Source organism: Rutidosis leptorrhynchoides, chromosome 6, assembly GCF_046630445.1.
Source record: "Rutidosis leptorrhynchoides isolate AG116_Rl617_1_P2 chromosome 6, CSIRO_AGI_Rlap_v1, whole genome shotgun sequence".
Taxonomy (NCBI): Eukaryota; Viridiplantae; Streptophyta; class Magnoliopsida; order Asterales; family Asteraceae; genus Rutidosis; species Rutidosis leptorrhynchoides.
In genome coordinates, this window is record NC_092338.1 from 98,361,131 (window position 1) to 98,372,783 (window position 11,653).

The 11,653-nt window shown below is 31.9% G+C and overlaps 1 protein-coding gene across 1 annotated transcript; it reads left to right on the top strand.

Moving 5' to 3' along the window:
- The first annotated feature begins 7,141 nt into the window (after positions 1 to 7,141).
- LOC139853179 (sm-like protein LSM5) lies at positions 7,142 to 10,445 on the top strand. Its single transcript, XM_071842561.1, has 5 exons — positions 7,142 to 7,307; positions 7,400 to 8,467; positions 8,555 to 8,678; positions 9,874 to 9,946; positions 10,100 to 10,445. The coding sequence occupies exons 2-5, from the start codon at positions 8,434 to 8,436 to the stop codon at positions 10,130 to 10,132; spliced, it is 264 nt and encodes an 87-aa protein (XP_071698662.1). The 5' UTR covers positions 7,142 to 7,307; positions 7,400 to 8,433; the 3' UTR covers positions 10,133 to 10,445.
- The last annotated feature ends 1,208 nt before the right edge of the window (positions 10,446 to 11,653 follow it).

Sequence of the window (11,653 nt, forward strand, 5' to 3'; positions counted from 1 at the left end):
ATAATAAAGAACAGCCCTAGTCTTATATACTGACTACCCAATTCTAGTAAAAAATTTCAAAATTTTCAATTAAATGAACTCAAAATCATGTTTATACATATTTATGAACGATAAAACTAGGTGTTAACACCGAAATTATTGTTACCTCGGAAAGGACATAAATTGAGAAACAAACCAAAATGTTAGAATTCATTTAAAATAGAATAGAGGACAATAAAAAGGAAAATAAAAGCCAAGTATGGAAAAATTCACCAAGTAATTTTAAACATATGTCACATATTTCTGTAACAAATAATTGAAGATACTTTTGTTTTGGACTAATCTAATCAGTTTTACCCAATTTACTGTAAGAAAGATGAATCTACACGATGAATCAATTCCATCATTAAAAGGAAGTAAAGTCTTCCGAAAAAGAAACGCGCTTCTTGATTTAGGTCATGAAGTTGTCGTCCAGACCAGCTGTAGGTTGACAAAAAATCTAGAAAAGTCATCACTAAAATCAGTAGGAAATCCACGGACCTCAGCATCAAACAGGGTCGCCAAGTGGTCAGACTTATCCTAACCATGAGAGGATCTGTCTCGTAAAATGGGGAGGACGCCGTGCAAATTAGCTGGATAAGACTAATGAATCAGATCCCCAGAAAGGATAATCTCCTAAAAGATCAAAAATCAGCTTTTAAGACTGATATTACTCAATCCTAGAGATTGACCTTAAAGATTGAGAATTACAAACTCATGGAATTCAATGATATCTAAACTCGAGCTTGAACGAGAAAATATTTTGATCAAAAATTACAAACCGATTTGTTTTCTAAAAATCCATTTTCAATGCGTTCATTACCTTTGAACGTAAAATCCTAGGAATTCACCTGGAATTCATTAGGTCACCTGAACCAATTCGGGTGTCAACCGTAAGAACGGTGGTTGCATAGCATGGTCAAAGACAGGACCTTGTGCCAGACCAGAAAAATTATAAGGGTGAGCTTTACTATTGCTCCTACAAAGGATAGTAATTGCGTCCGACACGTTATAGACCATAATTAAAAGTATGTCAGGGGACATTGCCTTAACAGTTGCTTGTTCAGCGCTTTCCTTTACAACCGGATGGTAGTTTATCGAAAGGTAATATACGGAGCAAGTAAACTGGACGTGTTGCTTTCCCAATACAAGGTTAGCAAGTGGGTGACACAAAACCGCAAGTTTTGAGCTAAAAATTTCAAATCTGAAACCCACCAAACCCACAAAAAGAATTTGCAAAAACCGGTGAAGGGTTATTCCGGAAAACTTATCTAGGGTAAAAACTAGATTGAATTTTCAAAAAGATCAAATGTTTTCATAAAGATCCAATTTCCTTAATGGATCTAAATTTTATAGTCATGTGTGACTGTAAACCATATCGTTACTACCATTGTTTATACCGCCGTATAGAAATCACTGATGTACAAAGTGTGAAGAATAAAGAAGTGATTCTAGTATTTCAAGACTATATTGCTTGAGGACAAGCAACGCTCAAGTGTGGGAATATTTGATAATGCTAAAAATGAACATATATTTTATAGCATTATTCCTCAAGAAAGACAAGCTTTTAGTTGCAATTGTTCTATTTAAAAGTGATATTCATTTAAATAATAAAAGGTGAAGACAAAAGATAGATTCGACGAATTGAAGACGCAAACGACCAAAAAGCTCAAAAGTACAAAATACAATCAAAGAAGTTCCAATTATTGATAAGAAACGTCTAAAAATGACAAGAGTACAAGTTACAAAACGCAAAGTACAAGATATTAAATTGTACGCAAGGACGTTCGAAAATCCGGAACCGGGACCAGAGTCAACTCTCAACGCTCGACGCAACGGACTAAAAATTACGAGTCAACTATGCACATAAATATAATATAATATTTAAATAATTCTTAAAAATTATTTATATATTATATTTATATTTAAATACCGTCTGCAAATTAAAAGACAAACTTGTGTGAGCTGATTTTACGAACTCCGCGACTTGCGGAGTTTGTAGTGAAAAAAGGCCGCGACTCGCGGAGTCCCCAATTCTGAAACTGCCTATAAAAGCCAACGCATTCGACGAGTTTTAAATATCCATATATATCAATCTCTCTATCATATACGTAAATATATATATATAATTTATATTTTAATTTTAATTTTAATTTTAATTTCTAATAATAAGGGTATGTTAGCGAATGTTGTAAGGGTGTAAGTCGAAATTCTGTCCGTGTAACGCTACGCTATTTTTAATCATTGTAAGTTATGTTCAACCTTTTTAATTTAATGTCTCGTAGCTAAGTTATTATTATGCTTATTTAAAACGAAGTAATCATGATGTTGGGCTAATTACTAAAATTGGGTAATTGGGCTTTGTACCATAATTGGGGTTTGGACAAAAGAACGACACTTGTGGAAATTAGACTATGGGCTATTAATGGACTTTATATTTGTTTAACTAAATGATAGTTTGTTAATGTTAATATAAAGATTTACAATTGGGCGTCCCTATAAATTACCATATACACTCGATCGGACACGATGGACAGGGTATTTATATGTACGAATAATCGTTCATTTAACCGGACACGGGAATGGATTAATAGTCACTAGAATTATTAAAACAGGGGTGAAATTATGTACAAGGACACTTGGCATAATTGATAACAAAGTATTAAAACCTTGGGTTACACGCAGTCGATAACCTGGTGTAATTATTAAACAAAGTATTAAAACCTTGTTACAGTTTAAGTCCCCAATTAGTTGGAATATTTGACTTCGGGTATAAGGATAATTTGACGAGGACACTCGCACCTTAAATTTATGACCGATGGACTGTTATGGACAAAAATCAGACGGACATATTAAATAATCCAGGACAAAGGACAATTAACCCATGGGCATAAAACTAAAATCAACACGTCAAACATCATGATTACGGAAGTTTAAATAAGCATAATTATTTTATTTCATATTTAATTTACTTTATTTTATATTTAATTGCACTTCTAATTATCGCACTTTTATTTATTGTCATTGTATTTAATTGCACTTTTAATTAACGCACTTTTTAATTATTGTATTTTATTTCATCGCACTTTTATTTAGCGCAATTTCCTTATCGTTATTTACTTTACGCTTTAAATTAAGTTATATTTACTTTTATTATTTTACATTAGGTTTTAACTGCGACTAAAGTTTTTAAAATCGATAAACCGGTCATTAAACGGTAAAAACCCCCCCTTTATAATAATAATATTACTTATATATATATATATATATATATATATTTGTATTTTTATAAATTAAAACTAATATAGCGTTAAGCTTTGTTTAAAAGATTTTTCCCTGTGGAACGAACCGGACTTACTAAAAACTACACTACTGTACGATTAGGTACACTGCCTATAAGTGTTGTAGCAAGGTTTAAGTATATCCATTCTATAAATAAATAAATATCTTGTGTAAAATTGTATCGTATTTAATAGTTTTTCCTGCTAAAATTTAATAGTATTTTATACCCCTTAGCTTTAACATCACAACGCTACGCAATTAATCACCACTGTAAGCTATGTTCTTCCTTTTTAATTTAATGTCTCGTAACTAAGTTATTATTATGCTTATTTGAGCCGAAGTAATCGTGATGTTGGGCTAAAATATTAAGACGGGGTTATTGAACTTTGGACCATAATTAAGGTTTGGGCAAAAGATCGACACTTGTGGAAATTGGACTATTGACTATTAATAGATGGGGGGTATTGTGTAATTGAGTGACAACTCATTGGAGTCTGTCGAACCTATCTTCAAATTAATTAACCTAATAATTAATAATGATTATGGCTGTCCTATTTAGTGACGTTCATATGGAATCTATTATAATCATTTAATTAATTATTCGGGTTGGGTAATTGATTATTCAAACTGATCAAGTGGGTAAATTAATATTCATATCTAATCAAAATAGGGGTGGATTACATACAATGATAACTGGTGTAATTGTTGACAGAAGTGATAACTGCGTCACAGTTTAAATCCTTAATTAGTGGGAATATTTGACTTCGGGTATAAGGGTAATTTGACGAGGACACTAGCACTTTATATTTATGACCGATGGACTATTATGGACAAAACCAGATATATATCAAATAAACCAGGACAAAAGACAATTAACCCGGGTAACAATTAATTAAATCAAAACGTCAAACATCATGATTACGGAAGTTTAAATAAGCATAATTCTTTTATTGTATTTCTCATCGTATCTTTATTTACTGTCATTTTATTACTCGCAATTTTATTTACTGTCATTTTATTTATTGTCATTATTTTACGCACTTTAATTATCGTCATTTATCTTTACGCTTAAAAATATAAAATCGACAAACCGGTCATTAAACGGTAAAACCCCTCTTTTATAATAATATTACTACTTATATAATTATATATTTTTTGTTTAAATATAGTTGTTAAAAATATAGTAAGTATCACCAGCTCCCTGTGGAATGAACCGGACTTACTAAAAACTACACTACTCTACGATTAGGTACACTGCCTATAGTGTTGTAGCAAGGTTTAGGTATATCCCACTCTATAAATAAATAAATATCTTGTGTAAAATTGTATCGTATTTAATAGTTTTTCCTAGTAAAATATAAGCTATTTCATATACGCCTCGCATAACATCACAAATCTATACAAATCATATCCTAGCTAACTTATATTGTATTATACATGTATTCTAATATATTATGTAATCTTGGGATACCATAGACACGTATGCAAATGTTTTGACATATCATATCGACCCATCTATATATATTATTTGGAACAACCATAGACACTCTATATGCAGTAATGTTGGAGTTAGCTATACAGGGTTGAGGTTGATTCCAAAAATATATATACTTTGAGTTGTAATCTAGCCTGAGACGTGTATACACTGGGTCGTGGATTGGGTCAAGATAATATATATCAATTTATTTCTGTACATCTAACTATGGACAACTAGTTGTAAGTTACTAACGAGGACAGCTGACTGAAAATATTTAAAACATTAAAACGTATTAAAAAAATATTGTAAATATATTTTGAACATACTTTGATATATATGTACATATTTGTTATAGGTTCGTGAATCGACCAGTGGCCAAGTCTTACTTCCTGACGAAGTAAAAATATATGAAAGTGGGTTATAGTCCCACTTTTAAAATCTAATATTTTGGGATGGGAATACATGCATCTTTATAAATGTTTTACAAAATAGACACAAGTACGCAAAACTACATTCTATGGTTGGATTATTAAACCGAATATCGCCCTTCAAGTCTGGTAGCCTAAGAATTAGGGAAATGGCCCCTAATTGACGCGAATCCTAAAGATAGATCTATTGAGCTTAACAACCCCCATTCACGTTATGGATGGTTTAGTACTTCGAGATTATTATACAGACGATAGGTTCTGTTTTGGGGATATTCTATGCATTAAGTTAACGTCGGTTACCAGGTGTTCAACATATGAATGATTTTTATCTCTATGCAGTTTGCGAAATGCCTGATACCGAGATGTGTTATAAAAATGAAATCTTGTGGTCTATTATTATGATTTAATAATATGTAGGTTAAACTTATAACTCACCAACAATTTTGTTGACGTTTTAAGCATGGTTATTCTAAGGTGATTATGAAGAGCTTCCGCTGTTGCATACTAAATTAAGGACAAGATTTGGAGTCCATGCTTGTATAATATTGTTTAAAAACTGCATTCGAAGACTTATGTTGATGTGTAATATTATTGTAAACCATTATGTAATGGTCGTGTGAAAAACGCTATATTTTAGATTATCATTATTTAATAATCGTCGTAATATTTTAAAGGTTATGGTTTGTTTTAAAATCGAATGCAGTCTTTGAAAAACGTCTCATATAGAGGTCAAAACCTCGCGATGAAATCAATTAATATGGAACGTTTATAATCAATATGAACGGGACATTTCACTCAAATTCTATTATATGTACTCCGTAATACATTTGACCAGGCCAAAAATAAGTAAATTTCATGAGCTACACTATTGACTAGACCCAAAGAAAAAAAATAAATATAAGCGTCTTTTTTCACCTCGTTCTAGGTATTTAAATTCTCATAATCGGACATATTTTTTATTATTTTTTTTCTATTTAAACTTTTTTCAAGTATTTTATACAAACTCTTACCAACAAGCGCATAAGTATATTAAAGAATTGGTGTTTTTAGGATGACTGAATGAGCAAACATGATGCTCTATTTATATTAATACATAATGGCTAAATGATAATATTGTATAGACAAGTTGTTTGATAAGAGGATGAGAGATTCACCAAAGTCTACATAGAAATAATATACCCACAAAATACATGTACTATTTGATCACTTGAACAACTATCCTCGATTATTTCAACATCAGACATTGTGAAATAATAAAGAGATGAATGCATTTTGATCACTTATATCTAGGGGTGTTCATAATATCCGAATCCGAATTCGCAATCCGATTAATCCGAAAATCCGATCCAAAAATATCCAAAAAATCGGATATCCGATTTTTCAGATATCCGAATTTCGGATATCCGATTTTTCGGATTCGGGTTTCGGATAGCCCTTTTCAAAAAATTCGGATATCCGAATATCCGAAATCAATACTTTATTAATGATTATTTATATTTTATATTATGGGTATGTTTGGATGAGCAGCTTCTTGGAGCTTATGGGAGCTTATAGGAGCTTGAGCTTATGATTTTAATAAGCTCCAAGTCATAAGCTTTGTTTGGTAGACAAAAAAAGTAGAGCTTATGAAAATCATAAGCTCTGGAAAAATAAACTACTTTTAGTAGCTTGTGAAAAAAAGTAGAGCTTATGAACTGGAAAATAAGCTCCAGCTATCTTACCAAACACTTATAAAATATAATAAGCTCCAGCTACCAGCTTCAAAAATAAGCTCCAGCTCCAGCTCCAGCTACAAGCTCCAGCTCCAGCTCCAGCTACTTTCATCTAAACACACCCTATATTTATATCTTACAATTATAAGTTATAATGAGCTGTAAAAAGACTAAAAGGAGTATTTTTTGACCATGGTGGATATGGATCTGCCTACTTCACTTTACCAATTCGATAATCCTATCCTATATTCCTATGCTTACACACTTCTTATTACATGATGTGCAGCAGCTATTTAATTCTACTACTCCTAATTATCATGATAAAACTGAAAAGAGTAGATCTGACCATTTATCTTTTATTATTTGTAACACCAAACAGTCGGTCATCAGGTACTTCAAATACTGAAAGTTAAAGTTGATTGTATCTAGTTGTAACTTTGTTAACACTTACTGAAATTGTGAAGTTTTTTCATTTGTATAAGGATCTTGTTGGGATGGTGATCTCTATTCTTCTTCTTCTTCAAGGGATTTATTCTTGTGTTGCTCTTGTTGCTTCAATTTTACTCTAAATCTTTGATAGATTTTATTCTACTGGCATTTCTTCCCCCTCTTGGTCTCTGTTTGTTTCTAGGATTAAAGATTGAAGAATTAAAAGATCACTTAAAATTTAAAGTTTGGATATTCGGATAATCCAATATCCGAATCCAAAATTTCGGATTTCCGAAAACCGGATATCCGAAATTTCGGATTCGGATATCGGATGGTTAAATCCACTATCCGAAATTTCGGATATCCGAAATTTTGGATATCCGGTTTTTAACACCCCTACTTATATCATGACTTTCTAACTTATATTACAACCACCACGATATCTTTTCACAACTCACAAGTACATCAAACATTTTCTTTTATAAAAAAAAATGTACACATAAACACTCAATTTTCTCACACAAAATTAACTTAGAAAAAGTAAAGGAGCTCTGTTAACAAGTGTATATCATGCCTGGGTGTAATATATATTTATACATGTATAAAATAGTTAATTCTGTACCATAAATTACTTAAATAAGAACTTGAATTTAAATAAAATTAAACTTCAAACTCAATTAATGTTCAATTAATGTTATCGAGTACATAATCAGTAAAGACACAGAGAAAAGAGCGGCCCAAAAAATGAAAACAAACCTTAATTTTAAAATATATCACATCTTGACGAAAATTTGACTGATTTTGACCGTTTTTTACCAACTTTGACCGTCTTTGACAGACTTTGACCGAACTTTTAGCTTTAACCGTCTTTTGAGTCGTTTTCAGAAAAAACGGGACGGAGAACTAAAAAAACGACGCATCGGCCGACGCGTCGGCAGACTTTTACAACACTGCTTATACCCAACCAAACACCCCTTTAAAACCCCTAAAACCCACAACTTCAACATTCGTGTTACTCATTCGGAGAAAAAAGCTCTCTTCAAAACACACACCTGAATCTCGCAAGCAATAGTGGTCAAGATTATCAATGTCGCACAATCCTTCACAACTACTTCCCTCAGGTTTACATTTACATCCATTTTCACCATTTTTTATTTATATAATTGTAGAATTTAAATCTAAAAGTTTTTGTGTTGATGATGATGCAGAGTTGATAGATCGATGTATAGGTTCAAAAATATGGGTGATAATGAAAGGAGATAAGGAGCTCGTTGGTACTCTTAAGGGTTTCGATGTTTACGTCAACATGGTTCTTGAAGACGTCACTGAATAGTCAGTTTACTTTTCTCACTCCAACCTCCTAATTTCTGCTGTAACATAATTTAATTGATTTTCTATAAATTAAAGTGTGAAATTGTGTTTATATACTGTCACACATGTTATTACGTTGGTTAATTGATGTATTCTACTGTTGAACGATTGTTAACTGTTAGGGTTTATTTTAACCCTAGGTAATTAGGGTTTTTTATTCTACGTGTGAATTTCCTTGGCTGACCTACATTGTTGGTTGATTTTAAGTAGTGTTGTTATGGAATTCTATTAGTGAACAATCTATTTTAGTAATTTATTGAAGGCTTGATTATCAAATAGACAAACGTATCTTGTGCGTTTTCGATTTAAAGTTGTGTTGTATAACTATATCAAGTTTATTAGGTTAAACTTTAACCTTTTTTGCTTGTCAGTTAACGGTTATAGTAAAATGGTTGGTGAGAAATCTTACTACTCATACAAGCATCTTAGCATGACACATAAGCTGCTGCAGTAGAATGTTGTTTAGCAGATTTTGAATACAATTTTTTTTATCTTTGTTAATCGAACGATGACAAATGATAGATAGTATATTAGTATATATTGTATGTTTGGTAGGTAGACGCTTAAATCTATACTAAACATGTAAATTTCTTTGATAGTAAGATGTACAGACTTGTCTTTGCAGTTGCATAGGGGCTGACTTGCATTTTGGAAGAAGGAAATTCAATCCTTTAATGTGGATATAGTTATGCAAAATAATGAAGTGTTGTGCATTTGCACCTCTTAGTGTATAACAAATTATTAGATTAAAAAAATATGATGTAGTGTGCTACATTTAACATGATCATGCTAGAAATTTTTGTATTCTACAAAATGGTATGATTGAGGCTCTACAAATAAGCAAAAGCTCATGTATCTCTTTATGTATGCTTTTGTCAAACTTGTTGTCATTATTTTTCTTTTTCTAATTTTTTAGTTTTAAGTAGTTACTGGTTATATTTTTTCTTGGTTGTTTTCATGCTTTTGGTTGGATGTAAATTGTTAAAGATAGGGTTCCTAGGATTTGTGCACTAATGATATCCTTAAGCTATAATAAGAATATTAGGAGTAACGTGGATGTCCTTTTTTCTATTACTGCAGCTCTCATTTTGCATGACTGTGTATGTAATTGTTATAAATCCAGCACTTTATGCTCAGTGTCCTCGTTTTGTTGCAGTGAAATCACGCCCGAGGGACGTCGTATTACAAAGCTTGACCAGATTCTGCTCAATGGAAATAACATAGCAATTGTAAGTCTAACTCTTAACTAAAATTTAATCAAGTTTTGGTCTTGGTTCAACCATAATCGCATACATTCTGTAAAAGCAACACAATTTACAAACGGCCATAAATTCCCACTTTCGCCGGTTCTGAACCCACCTTGTTTTGTTGTGTTGATGCAGTTGGTTCCGGGTGGTTCTCCTGATCCAGAATGAGTACGATGATCCATATTTGGTATGTTGAAGGATGGGGTGCTTTTTAAAACCCATGTTGGATTTGGTTGTAGCTCGAAACTCTGGTATCCCTTGTATTATGACATTCTATATTCTATATTTATTATTATGGAAACATCTGTAATATGTAATTCTTAGTATTGTTTGTTTTTGCTCTTCTTTTCCTTTTTTGTTTTATGGTTTTGATCAGCATGTTATACAATCAATGTTTAAGGTTTTAATCCTGACCTTTATTTCAAGTATGAGCTAAAACTTTATCAAGTCAGAGCGCTTGTAAGGTGTAATACTTGATGGGGTTTGGATATGATTATGAATATATTTTGCGAATTGTTCGGATCTTTTGTCTGAGAAACCAGTATAGCTTTAACTGATAAAATTAAGCAAAGGGATTTCAAGATGCATATACATCTAAAAGACTTGTAAGGGAAAAAAAAATTGCACTGTGAGTCTGGGATCAAGAATGGTTGGGACTTGGGGTAAGAGTAATACAAAAGCTGCACTGTGATCAAGAATGGCTGGGATAAAAAATGGTGACAATAAATGTCAACCAGTTACTCTAGTCTTTCAAAAATAACGAAAACTTCATATTTCAAAGACGTTTTCGAAAAAAACGTCTAACAACCAAGCCAAGGAGCCTTGAACAGTTGAACCTAAATAGCTAAACGAAATTAACTATAAACTATCTATAACCGAGCTTCATCAAACTGAACACAAAACAACAAACAAACATCACCCAAAAAAAACTAATAAACGGGCCAAAATGAACCTAAACAACAAAACAAGAGATAACACAATCCTAGCAACCCCACAGACCTCTAGAGTTTAGATGACATAAAATTGATAGTTGCACCAAATGACATAAATTTAAATTGGGTCTACAATTTTGATACATCTTTTGTTACTTATTTTTCTATTAATTCTAGGTATTCGTTAGGTTTTTATTTATTGTAAGAGGTATTCTATAACTATAATCCTAATGGGATTTTAGCCAGATTCGGTACCGATGGAAGAACACACGAACTTGGATTACCTACAAAATCATTTTCGAATATAGGTAATCTGTAAACACGAAAAGATAAATTTGTGTGGCCTACAAAATCATCTTTGAATATGGGTGGCCTAAAAACACAAAACGATAAATTTGGGTGACATCCCGTCCCATTTATAAATAATATTCATTTGGTATAAACTAGTTGTGGAGCCCTCGCTTCGCGCCGGGGGCTCCGTTTTGAATGCGAGTTAAAAAAAAGTCTTGATCTAGCATTTTTTTCGACATCTAATATTGAAGGTTTGTTCCTTTTGTGAAAGTTGCTTCTTTAAGAATGTTTTTCGACATCTTTTGGTAGCATTGAAGGGTTGTTCATTTTATGAAAGTTGCCTCTTTTATCGTTGAGGAAGAAAAGAGAGAAAAAAAAAATTTAGTTGATTTTTTTGTAAAAAATAATTTTTTTTCGAAATCTTTTGGTAACAATGAAAAGTTGATTCTTTTACGAAAGTTGCTTA

Bases quoted from the DNA above. Each gene is read 5' to 3' on its own strand.
- LOC139853179 (XM_071842561.1), top strand. From the start codon at position 8,434: ATGTCGCACAATCCTTCACAACTACTTCCCTCAG. The intron at 8,468-8,554 runs GTTTACATTTAC...ATGATGATGCAG, and splicing joins TTCACAACTACTTCCCTCAG to AGTTGATAGATCGATGTATA. The intron at 9,947-10,099 runs GTAAGTCTAACT...GTGTTGATGCAG, and splicing joins ATGGAAATAACATAGCAATT to TTGGTTCCGGGTGGTTCTCC.